Below are 23,619 nucleotides of genomic sequence, written 5' to 3' on the forward strand. Positions count from 1 at the left end.
ATGCCTGCAATTTCTGAATTTGAGGTTCATTACAGGTAACAGAATAAAGAGGTCCCGTAAAGGAAAAATAAGTAAAAATCATAAACATAAATAAAACAATAATCGGGATTAAATTTTGATTGTGACAGTCCCAATGATTATAACATGCTTACATGAACAATAACAATATAGTAGAAACATGGATTTTTAAGATGTTTCTCATTATTTAACGGTAATACAAAAAATGGTAAAACAAATGTAGCCTTTTGATTCAGTTCAATTCCTCAAGATATAGATCTTGGAGAAAAGCATATCCACCTTGCACTTTGTGCTCAGTCAGTATACTTTCTCTAAGGTCTATAAATCTAGGGATCAATCTATGAGCTTTCAGGGCCCATTTGCCAGATTTGATAAAAGATAACTGTCCCCTTCAAGTTCACTAGAATTTTGTTTAGAAACCATTACCGGTATATAGGTTTTCTTTTCTTCCACAGATCCTCCTGAGAGGCCTAGACATGTTCATGTTCAAGTCATGAACACAACTGCTGTAAATGTGAGCTGGATATCACCAATAAATGACACATTTATCATTGGTTACACTGTTCATATCACATGTGATGATAATAACAGTTTAACTCTGAACACCACAACAGAATCGCTCATCATACCCAACTTAGAGGTGCTGAAGAATTACACTATCACAGTCACTGCTTTTAACCAGTACAAGGCTAGTCTGCAGAGTGATCCAGCTAATGTAGTATTACCAGGTAATTCATAACTGTTGGCTGTTATTTTTCATATTTTGGAATGGTTTCTTAATACGAAACAGTTATTTAAAGTTAACAATTAAGGTGATTTTTTTTTAGTACATACATGTATATAAACACTCTAGCAATAGAGAAATCTTCGAGTCTGTAATTCTTCAATGTTGTCAAGTTTATTCTGTTATAAAAATTTTTAAACTTGTTGAGATGGAAAAACATAAGAATAAAATAACATAAATCACTATATTAGCTCATTTGAGCCAAGGACACGTTAAATTTTAAAACTCCTGACTTGTAATCTGTTGTGTACTCTTAAGAACCTTTTTAGGTCACCTGAGTCACTCAGGTGACCTATTGCTATCTGTTTTCATCTGTCAGCGTTCATCGTTTTGAAAATTTTTAGCTTCTTCTCTGAAACCACTGAACCAATTTCAACCAATTGTGCCATATAGCATCTATGGGTGAAGGGGAACAAAAATTATGAATCTTATGGTGCCTGCCCCCCTGGGGCCTGAGGGGTGGGGCTAAAACCATCAAAATTAATGCAATCTTTAAAAATCCTCTTCTTTACTCCTGAACATCAAGAAGTCAAAATATTGGCATGATTGTAATAAGCATTGAGTCTTCTATCAAAATTGTGAAATTCATGGCCCCAGGATCAGGGGTTATGGTTCTAGGGTGGGGCTCTACTATTGTTGAATATATAGTAAAAATGCATTATTTATTAAAAAATCTTTTCCTCTGCTCCTGGGTGTTAAGCATACATACTAAATGCTTAGTTATGATGAGCAAGGTTGCCTCTTCCAAAATTGTGAATTTCATGGCTGCTGGGTCACGGGTTCTGGTGTAAGGGCGAGGCTCTAATGATTATAGTGAAAAAATGCATTAATTCTTTGAAAATCTTCTCTGCTCCTGGGCATTAAGCAAACAAACTAAATGCATGGTTATGATGAGCAAGGTTGCCTCTTTTTAGGTCACCTGAGTCACTCAGGTGACCTATTGCTATCTGTTTTCGTCCGTTGTTGTCCGTCATGCGTTAACTTTTGAACATTTTTAACTTCTTCTCTAGAACCGCTCAACCAATTTCAACCAAATTTGGTATATAGCATCTATGGGTGAAGGGGAACAAAGTTGTGAATTTCATGGTCCCTGCCCCCCCCCCCCCCCAGGGCCTGAGGGGTGGGGCTAAAACCACCAAAAATAATGCAATCTTTAAAAATCTTCTTCTTTACTCCTGAACATCAAGCAGTCAAACTGTTGGCATCATTGTAATAAGCATTGAGCCCTCTACCAAAATTGTGAAATTCATGGCCCCAGGGTCAGGGGTTCTGGCCCCAGAATGGGGCTATATAGATCATATAGTGAAAGTGCATTATTTCTTTGAAAATCTTCTTCTCTGCTACTGGAGACTATTTAAACAAACTAAGTGCATGGTTATGATGCATAAGGATGCCTTTTCAAAAATTGTGAATTTCATGGCCCCAGGGTCAGGGGTTCTGGTGTTAGGGTGGGGCTCTATTGATTATATAGTGAAAATGCATTGATTCTTTGAAAATCTTCTTCTCTGCTACTGGAGACTATTTAAACAAACTAAGTGCATGGTTATGATGCATAAGGATGCCTTTTCAAAAATTGTGAATTTCATGGCCCCAGGGTCAGGGGTTCTGGTGTTAGGGTGGGGCTCTATTGATTATATAGTGAAAATGCATTGATTCTTTGAAAATCTTCTTCTCTGCTACTGGAGATTATTTAAACAAACTAAGTGCATGATTATGATAGACAAGGATGCCTCTTTCAAAATTTTTAAATATATGGCCTCAGTTTTGGGGTTTTTGAGGACGGGGGGGGGGGGGGGGGGGCTCTATTGATTATATAGTGAAAAAGCATTAATTCTATTGATTAATCATTAACTAATCCTGTCTGCTCCTTAGTGTTGAGCTTAGCTATGATGAAAATGGGAGCTTCGAACAGAATTTTTAAATCTTGTGGTCCATAGGGTCAGGGGTTCTGGCATAACGAGGGGTGGGGGGGGGGGGCTTTTGATAATATAGTGGAAAAGTGTACTTAATTCTTTGAAGTCCATTGTTATGATGATGAGGGTAACTCTTCCAAATTTGTAAATTTCTTGACCCTTGGTCTTGGGTTCTGGTGTTAGGGTAAGGCTTTGTTGAATCTGTAGTGAAAATGCATTGTACCTGTGAAATTCTTCTCTGCTTCTGGGCATATCGGAAGCAAACTGAGTAAAAGTTTAAATGATATGAGTAAGCATATTTCTACCAGATTTTTAAACATCTGGACCATTCGTCTAAGCATTCTGGTCCTGGGCAGGGCTCTATTAACTTGTATTCTACTGAGAGAAGTTATTCCCCTTTTCCATTCACCTTTGATAATTAGTCACTGTAAATAATGTATTTGAAAGGTTAATAGAATAAGATAATTATGCAAGAATGTTTATCGTATTATTAAAAAAGCACTTTCTTAGTATTAATAATCAGGTAGACCTGCAAGTAATAGATAAATAAAAATGATACAAAAATAACTTATCTTATTAAAAGTTCTTCAAAGACCATAAGAGAGGTCAATGCTAGAGGTCTTAATATGGGTTTAAAAATAGTACAGAAGCACTAATAGTTTGTTAATAGTCTGCATGGTGATAGTGTTAAGTGGGGGCAGATTAGAACTTAAGTTATGAGTTGATACTGAATACTAGACTAATTATTTTGTTGATCCTGATCTTCCTTCTTCTCTTGCTTTAGGGCAACAATGCTTCATCTATCAGTGTATTTAACTTCTAAATTGTTGTATTATACTCAGGTGACCGTTAAAGCCCTTGGGCCTCTTGTTAGCTCTTCTGAGCCAAAGGCTCAAAGAGCTAATGCCATGGTCATGTGTGTGGTGTGTGTAAACTTTTTAGAATATGGGCCATAACTCAAGAACCCCTTGGCCAATTATTGTCAAATTTGTCACAAGGTATCCTTGGCCCAAGGGCTCCTATTTATAATAAAACTAGGGTTGTGACCCTTAAACAAGGGGAGATAATTAGGAAAATACAAAAGTACTGGTTGCTAAAAAATGTTCTTCTCACGAACCACTGGGCAGATTATCACCAAACTTACACAAAAGGATAAGGATGTGTTGTAGATTAAAATTTGCGTGGGGATTTACCCTGGGGCAAAGGACGTGGTCTCAAGGTCACTTCAAAATTGACCAAAAATTACATTTTATTAAAATGTTGATATTTTGCTAACTACAAGGACTAGGATCATCAAATCTTGTCAGTTGATGCATCTAAGGACCTCATATCATGTTGACTCAAAAGTAGGTCACAGTGACCTACTTTTTAAATTTTGCGGCCATGTCAAATTTACTTGGACAGCTTAGTCGAATAGTCAGAGGCTTTAGTCGAATGATGGTTGAGTACTCAATGAAATGTACATTAATTTTTCAAGTCGTTTTCCCCCTTTTACTTTAACAGACTGATAGCTTGTACAATTTTTAATCTACGCTATCACCATTGAAATCGAATTATTGATCGTTAACATTTATGTTCATGTAGTAATAAATATATATGTATGTATACAATGTATTTGATTTCAAATAAAATATTTACTGCATATTTTATCTAAATATGGGATATCATTTGTGGCTTCCTTTGTCATTATGTAGTGCATGTACCACTGAACTATTGATTTCTTACCTGAAGCCATTTGAATGGGTCTTTTCAGTGACCCGTGACTGGTACACAGTTAGAGCATACCAATTTTTAAAACAAAGAGAGCTTGCAATAATTTTTAATTATGAGATTTTTTGCAAACAATTGAATTGATACAATCTTGAAATTATTGATATTTATACCGGAAAGAAACACATTTAAATTACGCTCATAACTGTCCTCCAATTACGCAACAGCTGCTCAATTATGAAAACTCTTAATTAATTAATAGTTGCATTATGCGAGATCTTATGGAATTGAAGGTTGAAACTTTACAATCTGGATCTGACATCTTTTAAAGTATTCCAATGCATGTTTGCCAAACAAGAATCGACAAGCAAACAATTTCCTTAGGTTTGAACAATCAACGAAGACCGTTTAAGCCTTACAGTTACCCTGAGTATTTTACTCACAAGAACAAGAACAAGAGCTTATGCGATAGTAAGGTGTCCGTCGTCCGTCCGTCTGTCTGTCTGTCTGTTTGTCCGTCTGTAAACAATTTTTCAAAATGCTACTCCTCCTACAGTTTTAGTCTGATTTCAGTATAACTTGGCACACAAGTAGACTACACTAAGATACATAATTCTGTGTATCGGTTTTTGATTTCAATGAACGGTGTTGCCATGGTTACTAAAAATAGAAATTTCTGTGAAATACTTTCAAAATGCTACTCCTCCTACAGTTTTTATCTGATTTCAATATAACTTGGCACACAAGTAGACTATACTAAGATGCGTAATTCTGTGTATCGGTTTTTGATTTCGATGAAGGATGTTGTCATGGTTACTAAAAATAGAAATTTCTGTGAAATACTTTCAAAATGCTACTCCTCCTACAGTTTTTATCTGATTTCAATATTACTTGGCAAAACAAGTAGACTATAATAAGATACATAATTCTGTGTATCGGTTTTTGATTTCAATGAACGGTGTTGCCATGGTTACTAAAAATAGAAATTTCTGTGAAATACATTCAAAATGCTACTCCTCTTACAGTTTTGGTCTGATTTCAGTATAACTTGGCAAGCAAGTAGACTACACTAAGATACATAATTCTTTATATTGATTTTCTGATTTTGATGAACATTGTTGCCATGGTTACTAAAAATAGAAATTTCCTTGAAATACCTTCAAAATGCTACTCCTCTTACAGTTTTGGTTTGATTTTAGTATTACTTAGCTCACAACTAAACTACACTAAGATACATTATTCTCTATACCAGTTTCGGATTTTGATGAACAGTGTTGCCATGGTTACTAAAAATAGAAATTTCCTTGAAATACCTTCAAAATGCTACTCCTCCTACAGTTTTGGTCTAATTTTAGTATAACTTAGCACACAATTAGACTACACTAAGATACATAATTCTCTGTACCAGTTTTGGATTTCAATGAACGGTGTTGCCATGGTTACTAAAAGTAGAAATTTCTTGAAATACTTTGAAAACGCTACTCCTCCTACATTTTTTGTCTGATTTCAGTATAATGTGGCATACAAGTAGACTACAGAGATACATAATTGGTGTTATTGTTTTTTTATTTTTGTTGAATGATGTTGCCATGGTTACTTAAATCAAAATTTCTGTAAAATTGTTTTAAAAGGCTACTCCTCCTACAGTTTTAGTCTGATATAATAATAAATCTTGCCACAAAAGAGACTAAACCAAGGATCATTATTCTGTTTATTGCTGTTGCAAAGTTTCAAGTCAAAGTGCTACTTTTATCTTCCTTTACAATGTATAAATACAACCAGTAGAGCTACAGTCTCATCAGAGACTTCTGGTTAAACCTTAAATTTAAGATTACTATCGAGTATCAAATTTTTTTAACAAATAGCTGACAAAAAAAGGTTTAGTGGATAGTCGGTTGATCAAACGATAGTCGAGTACTAGATTATTCGTTGACATCCCTAATTAAAGGCATATTTTGAACAATTTAAGGCCTATGATCATCAAACTTTGTCGGTTAATGTATCTTGGGTCCTTGGAGTACATTGACTAAAAAGTAGGTCACCTTGACCTACTTTTTGAATTTTGTGGCTAATCTTTTTCAAAACAATTAAGGTCATTAATTCAAATACTGAGAGGTTTAAAATCATGAAATCTTGTTAGCTCACCTGAGCTGAAGGCTCAAGTGAGCTTTTCTGATCAAAATTTGTCCGTTGTCTGTTGTCGTTGGCATTGGCGTTGTTGTTGTCATTGTAAACTTTCACAATTTCATCTTCTTCTCCAAAACTACTGGGCCAATTTCAACCAAACTTGGCATAGAGTATCCGTGGGTGAAGGGGATTCAAGTTTTTTGATCAAATGAAGGGCCATGCCCTCTTTCAAGGGGAGATTATAGAGAATTGGTGAAAAATTAATAGCATCTTTTAAAAATCTCAAGAAGCACAGGGCCAGGAAAGATGAAACTGTGTAGATTCATGTTTGTTCAAATCATGACCCCCGGGGGTCACAATGGAGGATCAAAGTTTTACATAGAAATATATAGGAAAAATCTTTAAAAGTCTTCTTCTCAAGAACAGCAAAGCCATGATGAGTCATATTTATATGGAAGCATCCTCAGGTAGTGTAGATTCAAGTTTGTTCAAATCATGACCCCCGGGGGTAGGGCAGGCCACAATGGAGGATCAAAGTTTTACTTTGAAATATAAAGGAAAAAATCTTTAAAAATCTTCTTCTCAAGAACAGCAAGGCCATGATGAGTCATATTTATATGGAAGCATCTTCAGGTAGTGTAGATTCAAATTTGTTTAAATCGTGACACCCGGGGGTAGGGTGGGGCCACAATGGAGGATCAAAGTTTTACATTGAAATATATATAGGAAGAATCTTAAAAAAATCTTCTCAGGAACAGCAAAGCCCTGATTGGTCATATTTATGTGGAAGCATCCTCTGGTAGTGTAGATTCTATTTTGTTCAAATCATGACCCCCGGGGGGTAGGGTGGGGCCACAATGGAGGATCAAAGTCTTAAATAGAAATATATAGGAAAATTTCTTCTTCTGAAGAACTGCAAAGCCATGATAAGTCATTTTGATATGGAAGCATCCTCAGGTAGTGTAAATTCAATTTTGTTCAAATGATGACCCCAGGGGTAGGGTGAGGCCCAATGGAGGATTGAAAATTTTACATAGGAACATATATGGAAATGTCTTCTTTTCAAGAACTGAAAATCATGTTTAGTCATTTTGATATGGAAGCATCCTCAGGTAGTGTAAATTCAATTTTGTTCAATTGATGACCCACTGGGCAATGGTGGATCCAGGAATTTTGTAATGGGGGGGGGGGGGGAGAGTAGAGGCAGTGGGTCTGGTAGCCACATTGTATAGGCGAGTGATAAGTGCTGGTAACAAGTATTACCAAGTTGTTTGTACCATGTTTTACCAAGTGGCTTACAGCTAAGATGTTTATTTAGCCAAGAGACATCACCTCGGGTAAATTTATGGGCATTAGAGATTTCTCTTTGTGTACTTAATTGTTGCATTAGGCAAGTGACAAAAACATACTAAGTATTAAATACCTTGATACACACTAGGCAAGTGTCCATTGTATTTATGTATCATCCTTGTAAGACTTAGGCAAACCAAGTACAATTCCAAGGAGATCGCTCAGGGTCTAGCATGTTACAATATGCACGAGTACTTTTAAACTTTTGAAATTCTTGGGTAACATAGCTTCATCTATCAGTTGATTTTGCTTTATACTTCTATGGATCCTTTGCAGTGTTGTATTATGCTCAGGAGACCGTTAAGGCCGTTGGGCCTCTTGTCTCTAGAACTATTGCATGTATAAGAACCAGACTTGGCAAAGATGATTCTTTAAATGTTGTTTGTCTGAGTAAGATGAATTATAACTTATTTTTATCCCATACTGATTGTAGGAAGAAAAAGAAAGGGAAAAGATGAAACACAAATAGGTAAGGCAATGTCAGTATTCCTGACAGGATTCTTATCAGTATATTAATAGGTCATGTAACAGTAATAGGTCATGTAACAGTAATAGGTCATGTAACAGTAATAGGTCATGTAACAGTAATAGGTCATGTAAAACAGTCAAGGTAGTGCACTTAGAGAAAGGGCTTCTAAGATTGTTTATAAATCTAGAACATAAAATAAATTTGTTTACCCCTAACTGTGATGTTGAAATTATATTATTATCCTTCAGAATAATACAGTCAATCTGATTGGTTATGAGCATATTTCATGTGCAGAGAAATAATTCATGATGTCTCCCTCACAAGCAGGGTGACAACTGTTGTCTCCTTTCACATGACAATGAAATAGCACAAGTGAGCAAGTTGTAAGCTTAATAACTCATTTATATAATTGATATATACACGGGATTGGTGAACAATAAATAACAGTGAGGTCAAAGTTGTCTGTTGACATAATTTAAAAGTATGGAATCAGAGCAGTGGGAGGTAGGAGAACACAAGAGGTTTGACTTATATTTTCTACTCTATTAATTTTATTAAATTTAGATTCTTTGAGACATCACAAATTATCAGGTCTTAGTAGGGTTGTCATCCAGGTATGCCAAAAAACTTTAATCTTGCCCATGAGCTGCCATACGATGGCACCAGTGTTTGACAAACTCATCTTGTTTTATTGTATAAGTAGTTGATGCATTATTATATTATCACATTTGTATCAATGGAATATTGCATTTCTTGAAATTTTACATGTTGAGTAAGAACTACTTTGTATAATTCTATAACAATCTAAATCATATCTTGCGTTGCAGAGACTTTATCATATAAATGAATTTTTAGATTAATATCTCTAATTTAGTTTCAGTCTTCCTATTTCTGATGATAGCCTTAGCTGCAGTTGTTGTGCTGATTATCATCTTATTTATATGTATAATTTGTGTGCTGTCGAAAAGGAAGAAAAAGATAAAAGGTAACAAAAGGACAAAGTTTATTTGCTTTGGACCATATAAAATGTATGTGTCTTAATTCCAGAGGAATATTTTTGATTAAATTGTGATAATTTTTTTTACCAATTTTTTAGGTAGAGGAAGAGCAGTTTCAAATGAAGAAAACAGAGAGATGCTGGAAATGGGGCCAAACATGGCTAATAATGCTGGGGTTAAAGTTGAAAATCCTGCCCGTGACCCCTCCATATCAGACAGATTCCTAGTACAGGAGTCTGAGCATCAACTGCACAGCAATCCTCCAACTCAAAGCAGGGATTCTCACGAAATCATGTCTTCTCCTCCTCTGGATGCACAATCCTTGAAGTCTTCAGAGGACAGTTTGGACATCAGTGAAGCACCAGATCTAAACTGTGATTCCCTCTCTCCTCGTGAGGAATCATCAAGCATGGGAAACATTTCACAGTTTCCTAGTTCAAATGAAGGACTTTCTTCTATTCTTGAACAAATTGATACAGTTGAACCAGTGAAGAGAACTCAAACTGGGTACCAAAAGAAAGTGCCGGGTTCTGACTCTGGCCGGGGGTCTGTCGCAGGGACAAGCTCTACGACATCAGATCCTGCAGACTTGAAGCCGAATTCTTCACAGGGTAGTGACAAATTACCTCAAGTGCCAAGTTACAATCATCAAATTTCTGCTGACTCAGGCAGAGAGTCAGAAACAGAAAATGCTACTGAGCACTCTGGGAACTATAGGTCCCAGACAGGCAGTGCCAAAGGAGGAAAGGCTGCAGCTGTGATTTGTGATGTTAAAAAGGATATTGTTAATCTTATTTCAGAGGCTGTAGAGAAAAAACCTAATTTACATGCTCAGCCTTTTCTCACAGACATTTCTGAAAGGAGTAATGAAGAGGATATCTCATTGAAATCCAGTAAGAGAAAGATTTCTTTTTTAGCTCACCTCGACGAAGTCAAGATGAGCTTATGCTAGACCGTCGGCGTAAGCGTCGGCGTCCCGGTTAAAGTTTTAGGAGCAAGTCCATTCCCAAGTAACTATAAGCCCTACCTGGACCAAACTTGCATGGATGATGCATCTAGGGATGGACACTACCACACTTGCTTCGGATGCTGGATCTGACCTAGATTTTGCAGTTGAGTGACAAGGTTAAAGTTTTTGGAGCAGGTCCGTTCCCAAGTAACTATAAACCCTACCTTGACCAAACTTGCATGGATGATGCATGTAGGGATGGACACTACCACACTTGCTTCGGAAGCTGGATCTGACCTAGATTTTCCAGATGAGTGATCAGGTTAAAGTTTTTGGAGCAGGTCCATTCCCAAGTAACTGTAAACCCTACCTGGACCAAACTTGCATGGATGATGCATCTAGGGATGGACACTACCACATTTGCTTCGGATGCTGGATCTGACCTAGATTTTCCAGATGAGTGACCAGGTTAAAGTTTTTGGAGCAGGTCCATATCCAAGTAACTATTAGCCGTACTTGGACCAAACTTGCATGGATGATGCATCTAGGGATGGACACTACCACACTTGCTTCGGATGCTGGATCCGACCTAGATTTTCAGTTGAGTGACTAGGTTAAAGTTTTTGGAGCAGGTCCATACCCAAGTAATAAAAAGCCCTACCTGGACTAAACTTGCATGGATGATGCATCTAGGGATGGACACTACCACACTTGCTTCGGATGCTGGATCTGACCTAGATTTTCCAGATGAGTGACCAGGTTAAAGTTTTAGGAGCAGGTCCATTCCCAAGTAATTATAAGCTCTACCTTGAACAAACTTGCATGGATGATGCATCTAGGGATGGACACTACCACACTTGCTTCGGATGCTGGATTCGACCTAGATTTTCCACGAGTGAATTTTAGCCATATTTTAACCAAATTAGCTAGGGATGGTCACTTCCAGACTTGCTTTGGATTCTGAATCTGACCTACATTTTCCAGATGAGTGACCAGAATAATTTTTTTGGAGTAGCTATATAACATTATACATTTATTGACCAGGTTCTAGGGCAACATGCATTTTGTCGGACCCAAGAACCAAACTGTTTGCCTGAGGCCTTAGGCCGAAGGCAAACAGTTTGGTTCGAGGGGTCGACAAAAAGCATTTTGCCCAAGAACACAGTCAATAAATGTTTTGTTATACTTTTTATTTATTATTATTATTTTGACATCCATGTATGTCGAACACCAACGAATGCAAATGAGATTTAGCTGACCCCGCCCATTATGTGACGTAAGCGGTCCAACATCTCATCAACAGGTCCAATTTCTCACTTCGCTGTCAAACATCAATTTTTTTATGCCCGCTCAGTAAAACATTGGAAATGTTAGACTTTTATCAGTATTGATTTATATAGGAACAAATTTTTAAAGGTATAACAATATGGCTTGTTATGATTAAACTTGCATAGATGGTGCATCTAAGGATGAAAACTTCCAGACTTACTTTGGATGTTGGAACTGACCAAAATTTTCTTGATTAGTAAACAGGATAAACGTTTTTTGAACAGGTCTATTTCCTAGTAACTATAAGTAGTACTTAAACCAAACTTGCGTGGACATTGATCTTGGGATGTACACTAACATACATGTGATATGTACCGGCTGTACACAAAATGTACAGTTTTTCGAGCCCATTCATCGTGTACCGGCGGGACACCAAAATTCACGGAATATGAAAATTTGTACAGTATTTTGAATTTCTCGCTAAATGCCGCCATTTTACTCATTCTCGCTCGCGAGACACTGGAAGACGTCACCTGTGTTTGACACTTGACCTTCTGATAATTGTGTAGTGTACACAAACCATCGCGTGCGAAGGTGTGAACTGCCAATTGGGATAATTATCTTGCTATAAATCCGTATCAAATACCCCTTTAGGTAGCTTTATTTTTTAAGGGGTACTTAATTACTGTTAATGTTTCGTATATGTAACTTGATTGAAAAAAATTGAGCCAACTTCTAAGGTTGATATACATGACTTAATATACATGAATCTTACCCAGATCTTCGTAGGTATAAAATATACGATGTTTATTACAATGATTACGATGGAATTTCATCAAAATTTAAGCGATATTTTATTCCATTTTTTGTACCGTTTTTTGATAGGCAGTGTACAGTTTTTTCACCCAAATTCCAGTTTTTTTATGGCTCCTGTACAGTTTTGTGGTCTTTGACTTATCACATGTATGCACTAAATAAAAAATTATGCGAAATTTGCCTTACTTAAAGATAACATTCGTCGAGATGAGCTTCGTAATCTTTGATTACCTATGTTTTAACAGTACTGCGTACTAAGGGTTTTAATTTATGGGTGAATTACCAGTTTCAGGAATAAACATGAGGGTCAGATTTCATGGTTTGAGGAAAATACAGTTTCAGTGATATGTAACAGGGATAGGGTAGTCGTAATCAAGTAATCGTAATGGATTGTAATGATTACTTTTTTCAAGTAATCAACAGTAAACTGTAATTGAAGAGATTTTTGATTACTTGTAATCGTAATTTAATCGATTACAGCTAAAATTTTCAATGTAATTATAATTACTTTTTCGATTACTTTCGATTATTTTATACATAAAGTGGAAGTTATTTTGGAGAATTACTTCCAGTCAGTCACACATAAATATCAAATATAAACCACCTAGTGTAATGTTTGGATTTTCTAACTTTTTTTATCATAAGTTTAATAATGTTCTCAATAAAATTTGCCTTATAGACCTACTGGTCTAGTATTAAATAATTCAGAAGTGTATTTCAACCATTTATTAATAAAATATACAGATTTTTCGTGTGCATTTTACATTTGACCCACTGTCCTCTTGCAGCATGTCCTTTTTCATATTTCAGATGTTGAAAAACTTTGTCTTGTAATAGAAAATTATAAATAGCAAAAACAGATTTAAGTGCTGTATTAAATATAAATAATTTGGTAAATAAACTACATTGTACTCGAAAAAAAGATGATGGAAATACTTATTCATATCTGAAAATGTTTAAACAACTTCAAACTTGTGTTTTAGTAACTTTAAAATTTGCAAAATCATTCTCATGTTTTCATTCAAAATTGTAAGGTTGCTTTTATATCAGTGAGAGGTTATGTCTGTAAGAGAGAAAGTGTCACAGTGACTGTGTTTGCTTATCTTAATTGGCTAATTAATTGACTAAGACATATCCCTGATTTGCAGATAATGAGGTGTAAACTGTAAACTACCTAGTGTTTAACTTTCATTCCATTGAAGACAAACAATATTATTAAAAGAATAAATAGCTCTCAAAACACTTACTTCAATACAGAATGAAATTGTGCTATTAGTTAAATTACTTAAAAACACATTTAATTTACATGTTTATTACTAAGAGTTCTTTCAAATTTACGTTGTTTTTTTTTGAAAAAGACACGTACAGGAATGTTTAATGTGTACTGTCAACATACAGACAGCCCAAATACTTTTAATGAAGTAATTCACAATAAAATATTAAATAATTTTTGCAACAAGTCAATAAATATGGAGGTTCAGATCCAAGGTTGAAAGGGATAATTAATTCCTTGGCATATTTTATTGAAGGAATCATGTCTCCACTTTCCATGGTAGAGAATCCCTCATTTGGGCATTTAGTGAGAATGTTAGCCAGAATAAAACCTTAAAAGAATCTGCACTGAAACTGCAGGAACACATTCAAACTTCAGTGGATAACATCCACATTTACCATTTAAATATTGCTTTGATATTTGAAGGGATAAAAACTTTAAAGTAATCAATTATTAATCGATTACATCTTCCAAAGTAATTGATTACAATTGATTACAGGACAAAAATGAGTGTAATCGATTAATAATCAATTAAATAAAATTCCTCTGAGTAATTGATTATTAATCGATTACATTTTTCAGTAATCGTGCCCATCCCTGATATGTAAAGCTGCCTCATCCTATTCTCTCATTAATGTAATTGTCCCCTGCTTTTGCAAATGCGAGGGAACATTAGATGTCATTTACCTGTCAGATTGTCCATCTGTCAGTCTGTCTGTCACAAAAACTTTAACCTTGATCATAACTTCTGAATGAGAAAAAAGGGCTTTCATATTTCACATGTACATTACCTGTGACAAGATGTTTCCAAATGTACATATGCTATGATTTTTGACCTCATGACCTGGACTTGAAGTTTGACCTACTTTTCAAAAATTTTAACATTGTTTATAACTATGAATGAGAGAAGATAGAGCATTCATTTTTTGACATGTACATTACCTGTGACAATACATTTCAGAACATGTCATGATATTTGACCCCATGACCTTGACCTTGAAGTGTGACTTAATTTTCCAAAAATTTTAACAATGGACAGGTGATAACTTTCGAATTAGAGACTATATGGCAGATAAATTATACATATAAATTACCTTTGACAAGACCTTTCCAAATATACTATGATTTTTTACCACATGACCTTGACCTTCAAGCTTGACCTAATATTCAAAAGTTTAATGCTTACTTTTGAAGGAGAGAAGAATGAACATTCATCATATTTGACATGCATTACCTAGCTGTAACAAGATATTTCCAAATGTACTATAATTTTTTATCCCATGACCTTGACCTTGACATTTGAACTAATTTTCAAAAATGTTAACTTTGTTAATATTTTTTAAATGAGAGAAGGTATGACATTTATATTTCACATGTGCATTGCGTGTTTCAAGACATTTCTGAATGACATTGGTTTTTGACCTCATGACCTTGACTTTAATGGCTAACCTACAATCTTTTTCAAATTTTTTTTTTTTACATTTTATTAGTAATGTTTGAATGAGAAGATGGAAGGCTTTCATATTTTATGTGAACTCTACCTATGACAACTCCTTTCAGAAAGATATATCATTTTTGAACTTCATGACCTTGACCTATAAGTTTGAAGGATGCAAAACAAGACAGTTACAATATGCCATATGCTAAGAGAAAAGTAAGCAAAATTGATACCGTTTATAGTTTTTTCATGTTTGACCCTGACTAAGAAAATAGTTGATGAATGAACTACAAACAAGCAAATTCAGAGAATTGTGGTCCCTCACTTTTGGTGTGTTAGTGGTTAGGATAAAATTATTTATGGCATATAGTAACTGTCTTGTTTAGGAATAATAACACAAATCACTGGAATCAGATTTTAAATAAAAAAGGAATATTTGTTTTCTCCAGAATAAACTATTTTACACATGTTCTTATCAATGTTCCTTATAATGCCTTAAATGTCTTAGTGCAGAAAGGTCAGTTCTTTAGAAAACAGTATGAAAAATAAATATTTCTCAGTAATTAGCCAATAAAGGTATATTTTTTTCTTTATCAGAATAAAAAGAAAGGTTATTTCTTTAGAATATATTCATTCAAGCATGTTCACACATGGACTTTTTTCAAAATTCTCCATTATGCATGAGAAAGTTGCCAGAATTACTTAAAAGGATAAGGGGTGTCTTTTTCATTGAGAATCAGAATTTTTTTTTCTTTTGTCGGAATTCCACTGAATTTGGTTTTAATTCTGAGGAATAAGTCTTATAATTGAATTAAATGTTGAATTTAAATATATTTTTGCAATTTGGGTCTTTTTTGAATGCATTTTATGTAAAATTGAAGCTGTTGAAAATCCACCATTTCTCAGCTTTTTACAATGATCTTGCACATGCTGCAGCGCAAAAACAAGCAAATGAAGGTATTGTTTTTATCAGCTTAAATTCCTAAGTAAGTGCTAGTATAAAAAATATCAAAGTTTCAGAAATTGAAGTTTCAGAAATTTCACACAAAGACTTTTCGGACATAGGTCCCCCCTTAAAGGAACTATTCAAGGCATTTTCATCAAACTTAAACACTAATACAAATTTTCATGTTGCATTACTGATATACACTCGGCGGGGCATTTATATCCTATGGACATATTTGTAGTTTTTGTTACCTCATGACCCTGACAGAACATTTTGACCTACTTATCAACAGTTTTAACTTTGGCTATAACTTTTGCTCCAGAAGAGATAAGGCTTTCATTTTTTTTCACATGTACATGTGACAAGATCTTTGGTACTGTCACTAAAATTGACTATTTTGGAGAGTTATTACAGGTAAACTTTGGTATCTCAAACACCAATCATCCATGGATATGTTGAAGTGATTTGAAGGTCCCAACCACTTATTCTTTAAGTATTTTACCCTCGATATCTCAAATCCTTGGATATCTTGAAGATTTTTCTCTGTCTCATCGAGTTCTAGATAACGATGTTTGACTGTACTTAATTATTTCCCCACTTGATAGTAGGGGGTATATAGTGATGGGAGTGTCTGCCCTTATGCCCCTCTGTCCATTACACTTGGGGGTAGCCATCCCTTATCCTCCTCTTACACCACTGAGTGCAATTTATTCTTTCTTTCATAGTGGCATTGTGCATCTCCTATTTTTCATTTCAATCAGACACATGTTTGGGGTTTCCCATCACAAAACATGGACACTGCCATTCTTTTCATAATATTGTGGGTACCCATCTCTTATCAGCAACTCATCCTATACCACTGAATAAAAATTTAATAAGACTTTCAAAGAATCTTTATTACATAATGGCATTGTGCACCTCCTATTTTGTTTTTGTGATCAGATATTTGCTCTTTCCCAAAGCAAAACATGGACTCTGCCATTATACTCAATAATGGGGGGGTATCCATTTTGTTAATGCAACTCTTCCTTAACCCCTGAATGAAATTCAGTGGAGCTTTCACAGAATTTCATTCACATACTGCCATTAAATGCACTTTGCGATTATGCTGATATAGGTTATTTTGTTTTTACTAGATCAAGAAGATTGCCTCTGCACCATTGCAGCATTCATTGACAGTCCCAAGAGTTACCAGCATCTGGAAGACTTAGGTGATTTACTTGACCCAGATGATTACTATGGATCACTAAGAAGCTGGAAGGGTTTTGCCAAAGATGTATTAAAAGTGGAAGCATACAAAATTATTGCCATTGGGTAAGACATTATTCATTAATTTGATATTATTAAGAAGAGAATATCCTTAATAAAACTGTTTATTATACCTCATATGAATAATCATTAGTGAAATAGAATCTGATTGGCCGAGACAGTCACGTAACCGTCGTGTTTGCCCAGCAACAAAACTTCGTGTTTCACGTCATGTTTCACGGTTGTGACATCACAATGCGGTGACTGAGATGGTTACTACTGAGTTAGATCATTTATATCATTGATTGATTGTGTCGACTCAAACATGTAAAATATAAATATTTACAGAAGTGTTTTCACTGGTGGGGTTGTAATGTTACTGGTGTGTAAATTACATTGACTCATCACGAATGAATGTTTTTATGAAGTGGGACTAGTGGTGTAACTAACATCTGTTTCATATTATTCTTATCAAATGTTTTACTTTATTCATCGGATTTTCTTTGTATTTCTTGCATTGTGCTTGATTCGGTATAATAAACAATTTATTGCATGAATGTTCGGGAGACATGAAGATTTCTTTTCCCTTGAAAAATCATATTCCCCTCAGGCGTTGCCCTCGGAGAATACGATTTTTCATGGGCGAAGAAATCTTCATGTCTCCCTCACTATCATGCAATAAATGTATATTATACCAGGAGAATATGATAAGATGCCTATAAATTTAAGAAAAAAACATCTTCCTCTTCAGATTGAATTAGAAGAGAATTATTTGGTTAATTGGATACTTACTAGTATCTGCTTATTCTGTAAAATGTATGCAAACTTATAAGAAAACCTTGTAAATGGATGAATTTTCTGTGGAAACTTAGTTTGCTCTGGGATAATGAATACATTTTTGTCAATCTCTTAGCAGAAAGAGCTAGTACAATTTGACAAGCAAATATACAAGTATTCTCATTTTAATTAGTGTTTTGTTGTTTTCAAGATTGTTTACATAGTGGCTCCAAGTGTTTATAATGAACTTTCTTATGGATTTAGAGTTGTTCCTGGAAGAATTTCTTTCTCAGTAACAAAATAAATAGTTGCCTAATTGGTAATTAAGCATCTGCAGTTATAGTGTAGATTTAATTTTAGTTCACTCTCACTCCCAAGGGCTATGATAGAGTTTGAATTCTTTATATAAGCAAACTGGGCCTCTTATTTCAATTTTTGAATCTCTAAATGTTGTTTGTTTTTTTTTAGAACCAGGTGCAAAGGTGGTAGTCCTTTTCGGACAGAAGTTCTGGATTATATGAAAGCCCAAGGGACCAAGATTGGACATATAGTGTTTTATTTTTCAAGGGCTGAACATTTTCGCCTAGATGTGTTGGAAAAAATTACTAAATTCCATATAGGATGTAAATTCTGTGATAACATACTAAAACAGTACAAATTGTATGACGTCAAAGAAAATGAAATGGGTAGTTGAGATATGTTATTTTGTGTGATACATACATGTATGCATGAAGTGCAGAAAATGCGCAGTTCAGAAAAGGTCTGTGATAGGCTTGAACTTTGAGGGTTTGAAAACAAGGCGTCCATGGAACTTCTTAAAGATAAAAATGAATTGTCCACATCCATAAGTGTCTGTCTGCAATCGGTATTGACTGCTACTGTGAAAACCAGTACATGTGTAGGTTGAAGAAGTTAAACACCACTTATCTTTTATTTTCATTTAACATTTTGTAAAAAGTAAGTTTTAAAGGATTATTGTAGATGTATAAATTCTAATTCAAAGGTTGCCTCAATTTTCATGTTATATAAGTAATCAAATTGAAGACTGTGATCATTGTTTTGACATAATAACACCAGGCTTGGCACTGGATGGACAGGTCCATTGCAGATTTTAGGGGACTGACTGCATATTATGCCTGAGTCTCTAAAATACATATTAAATGCATTTTTTTGGCATCGAGCAGAGCTCAAACGTCATCTAACCAGCATCCCATTGAAAGCGCAACCAGAATCTACGCAACCAAAGGTGTCAGTCAATGCATCCGCAAAAGAAAATAGCAATTTTGTATATCCATTTTTTCGAAAATGCTCACAATGAATAATAACTTGAAAATAAAATTGCATCAATTATATCTACAATTAATTCGATTACAAATCACAGATATTTTGAGGGGGTTTTTTACACAAGAAAAAAGTGAAAGTTGATGCAGACGAATTTCTTAAGAAAGCTAGTGTGCATTGAATGACATGAATAGCATTTTGGAAGGACAACCATGTAAAAGAAACAACCCACCAAATATGAATACTAGAAGACTAAAAACATTGAATTTCAAAATTTCGACCTTACTTTTACAATCTTATAACCAGTTTTATCATTGCCTGTGTGGCACAGTGGTTAGAGTGTCTGCTCTAGAATCACAGAGTAAGGAGCTGATCCTTACATTACAGGTTCAAATCCACTGCAGGACGTGGAGACCGGTCCTTTGGATGAGACGATATAAATTGAGGTCCCGTGTTGCAGTAGTTTTTGGTACGAAAAAGATCCCTCACTGCTCAATGGCCCTGAGTGCCGAGTATAGGTATAAATTTGCAGCCCTCCACCGAAAAAGTGGTGGCGTCTCCATATGAGTAAAAAATTCTCATGAGGGACGTTAAACAACAAACAAACAAACAAAACCAATTTTATCATAAAAACCAAATTTATCATCCTCTTTTTGTATTTCTCCATTTCTTCCATTTCATAATGTACATGTACTGTGTAATACCCAACACAATACCATAGCCCAATCGTAAATCATAGTTGTAGCAGAGCAGAGACATGTTGGTTGTTTAGATGCAATCACTTAAATAATGCTTAGACATTGACAATTAGAAAAATTTTATATAAATACATTAAATCTGTCGTAGTTTTTCAACTGACTGAATAGAGACGAATTAAATATGTTTGATAGTGTCTGGTCAATTCAACCCCTGCTTTATTTGGATCAATGCTTAAGGCCCTCAAACTGTAATTGTGACATATTGTTTGAAACTAAAATTTCACATCTAATTCAAAAAGTTTTTCATGTTTGAAGCCATGAAAGCTTTTAAGTCTTCTGATTTTTTTAATCTCAATATGTATATACATGTTTAGGAAATAAATACAGTCAAACCTTGTTATCTCAAACTCGATGTGACCGAGAAAAAACTTCGAGATGTCTGAGGATTTGAGATATCCAGGGTAAAATATATAAAGAATAAGAGGTTGGGACATCCAAATCACTTCGACATATCTGAGGTATTCGAGATATCAGTGTTTGAGATACTGAAGTTCAACTGTACATGAATACTCACGATTTACTGTACATTTTGAACTTATGTTAACTTTAAAATTTGTGGGAGAAAAGAGGAAACACCTCAGTGCATGATATATCATTCAAATAAAAAGTTTTGTAATTTTATTTCTGCTAGATACCATTGTTAACCCACCATTTAATAATTAATACCTGACTTTGCATTCGATAAATTTTTATGAAAGTAGGTTATGTACTTTAAGCTGAATATGTTTTCCTAAGGCCTAATTGTAATTATTTTTATGTAAACTATTTTGTAAATTTGAAAAATAATATTTAAGTTTTTTACTATTAATAAACTTGTTCATTTAACATCCCAAAGTGAGATACTGGGGCAGCTAATACTCTCCAATGTACTTCAAGTATTAGACATGTATCAAGTTACCTTTTTTCTAAATTGTATTGTCTATCTTATTTATTTAAATTAAGATTATGTGTTGTATACAGGGATATTTATTTGAGTTTAGAATGAAAATTGTTATTATATTGTAGCACTATTGAATGGATTGAAAGTGCATTTTTAGCTCACCTCAACGAAGTTGGGGGGGAGCTTATGTGATACCCTTGGCGTCGTTGTTGGTATCCCGGGTCAAAGTTTTTGGTGCAGTTTTTTTTTTTAAGTAATTCTGTGCCCCACATTAATCAGAGATGCATGGAAGATGTTTCTATGGTGTTTCATTGTATCAGTCGAGATTTCAGATGCTGCAATTTCAGCTAAGAAATGACCAGATTAATGTTTTTAGATCAGGTTAAGGTTTTTAGAGCAGGTGAAAGTTTTTGGAGCAGATTACTCATTTCCAGTTAACTATAAGCCCTATGTTGACCAAACTTGCATGGATGATACATCTAAGGATGCACACTACTGGACTTGCTTCAGATGCTGGATTTGATCTACATTTTCCATATGAGTGACCAGGTTAAGCTTTGGAGCAGGTTAATTTCTAAAGTAACTGTGAACTTTATGTTGACCAAACTTGCATTGATCACACTAAGGATGCACACTAACAGGCTTGCTAGATCTGACCTACTTTTTCCGGATGAGTGACCAGGTTAAAGTTTTTGGTGCAGGTCTCATTTCCAATTAACTATAAGCCCTGTATTGATCAACTTGTATGTATGATACGTCTAAGAATGCACACTACTAAACTTGCTTCAGATGCTGGATCTAACCTACATTTTCTGGATGAGTGACCAAGTTAAAGTTTTTAGTGCAGGTTTTTGCTACAGTAACTATTTGTTACACCTTGAACAAACATGCATAGATGATTCATTTAAGGATACACATACTTGACTTGCTCTGGAGGCTGGATTTGACCTACATTTTCCAGATGAGTGACCAGGTGAAAGTTTTGGGCACAGGTCCATTACCAAGTTAACTATAAGGCCTATCTAAACCAAATACCCTTGGCATCAGCATTCCAGGTTAAAGTTTTTGGAGCAGTTTTCTTTTCAAGTACTATGCCCTACATTAATCAGAAATGCATGGATGATGCTTCTAGTGTGTTTCATTGTACCAGTCAAGGTTTCAGATGCTGCAATTTCAGCTAAAGAATAACCAGGACTTGCTTCAGATGCTGGATCTGACCTATATTTTCCAGATGAGTGACCAGGTGAAAGTTTTGGGCACAGGTCCATTACCAAGTTAACTATAAGGCTTATCTAAACCAAACTTGCATGGATGATGCATCAAGGGATGAACACTTAAATTTTCTTCAGATGCTGGATTTGAATGACATTTTCTGGATGAGTGACTCATTTAAAGTTGTTAGATAAGTCCATTCCCAAGTAACTGCAAACCTTTTCAGATCAAATTGTGTAAATGTTGCATCTTGGGATGTACATTACTAGATTATTAGTTTGATGTGGGTTTTGCCTTAATTGAAGACAACATTTGTTGAGCTGAGCTCTGTAATCTCTGATTACCTATGTTTGTTGTCATGTACTCTGGGTTACTGTATTTATGTCTGGCTGGTCTTTTTATGACATATTTTCATTAACTTTCCACTGTTTACAACATTGAATATTCTAGTAGAATATCTGATTATGCAAACAAATAATTATAATTATATCTATAGTGAGTATTTGATGAAAACCAAACCACCTTTTTAATTCAAGTTTCAAATAAAATCTATTTCATTTGCTGATATTTTTTTTTGATTTTTTTTTTTCTTTTTTTGTACAGGATTTTTTTTTTTATTTTAACTCGTACTAAATTTGTTTTATATATTGTGTAAAGTCACATGTTTATATGACTTTTTAACCATCAGAATTTGATATATGTTTTTTTTTTTTTATTTTGAATAATTTTAGATTTGTATATTAATTGTACTTATTGAATTTAAAAAAAAAAAAACACTGTTTCCAGTCATTATTTTGAAAGAAATTGATAATCATTTTTTCATAGTAATAAAATTCATAAATAAAAGCCAAGAGGTCAACATCAGAATTTTAAGATTTAAAACAAGTATTATACATATTTTTTGTGCCATACTTTCATAACAAAGAATGTTGAATAAATATATTTCTTATTGGAGCTATGGCTTTCATACTTCACATATGTAATCCTTGTGACAAGACCTTCATTCGGATACCAACCACTTTGACCTTGACATAGGGGTTTGACCTACTTTTGAAAAACTTTAACCTTGGCCATAACTTTTGAATGGTTGGTGCTATGGCTTTCATACTTCACATATGTAATCCTTGTGACAAGACCTTCCTTTGGATACGAACCACTTTGACCTTGACTTAGGAGTGTGACCTACGTAGAAAAACTTTAACCTTGGCCGTAACTTTTGAATGGTTGATACTAGGGCTTTTATACTTCACACATATAATCCTTGTAACAAGATCTTCCTTTGGATACCAACAACTTTGACCTTGACAATTTACTTACTTTAAAAAAACTTTAACCTTGGCCATAACTTTCGAACAGTTGCAGCTAAGGCTTTCAAATTTCACAGGTATATTCCTCGAGACAAG

General features: G+C 34.6%; 1 protein-coding gene across 1 annotated transcript in view; it reads left to right on the forward strand.

Annotated features, from left to right (window-relative positions):
- The window catches only part of LOC133173587 (uncharacterized), a 39,356-nt gene extending 16,583 nt beyond the window's left edge, over positions 1 to 22,773 (forward strand). The window contains exons 8-13 of the mRNA XM_061308567.1: positions 474 to 746; positions 8,336 to 8,371; positions 9,246 to 9,356; positions 9,468 to 10,262; positions 17,197 to 17,374; positions 18,554 to 22,773. Of these exons, the coding sequence (XP_061164551.1) occupies positions 474 to 746; positions 8,336 to 8,371; positions 9,246 to 9,356; positions 9,468 to 10,262; positions 17,197 to 17,374; positions 18,554 to 18,779 (1,619 nt within the window). The 3' untranslated portion in view covers positions 18,780 to 22,773. The remainder of the gene's footprint in view (positions 1 to 473; positions 747 to 8,335; positions 8,372 to 9,245; positions 9,357 to 9,467; positions 10,263 to 17,196; positions 17,375 to 18,553) is intronic.
- The last annotated feature ends 846 nt before the right edge of the window (positions 22,774 to 23,619 follow it).

Source organism: Saccostrea echinata, unplaced genomic scaffold (genome assembly GCF_033153115.1).
Source record: "Saccostrea echinata isolate AGI-Se365-2 ecotype Australia unplaced genomic scaffold, CSIRO_AGI_Sech_v1 ptg000056l, whole genome shotgun sequence".
Lineage (NCBI taxonomy): Eukaryota > Metazoa > Mollusca > Bivalvia > Ostreida > Ostreidae > Saccostrea > Saccostrea echinata.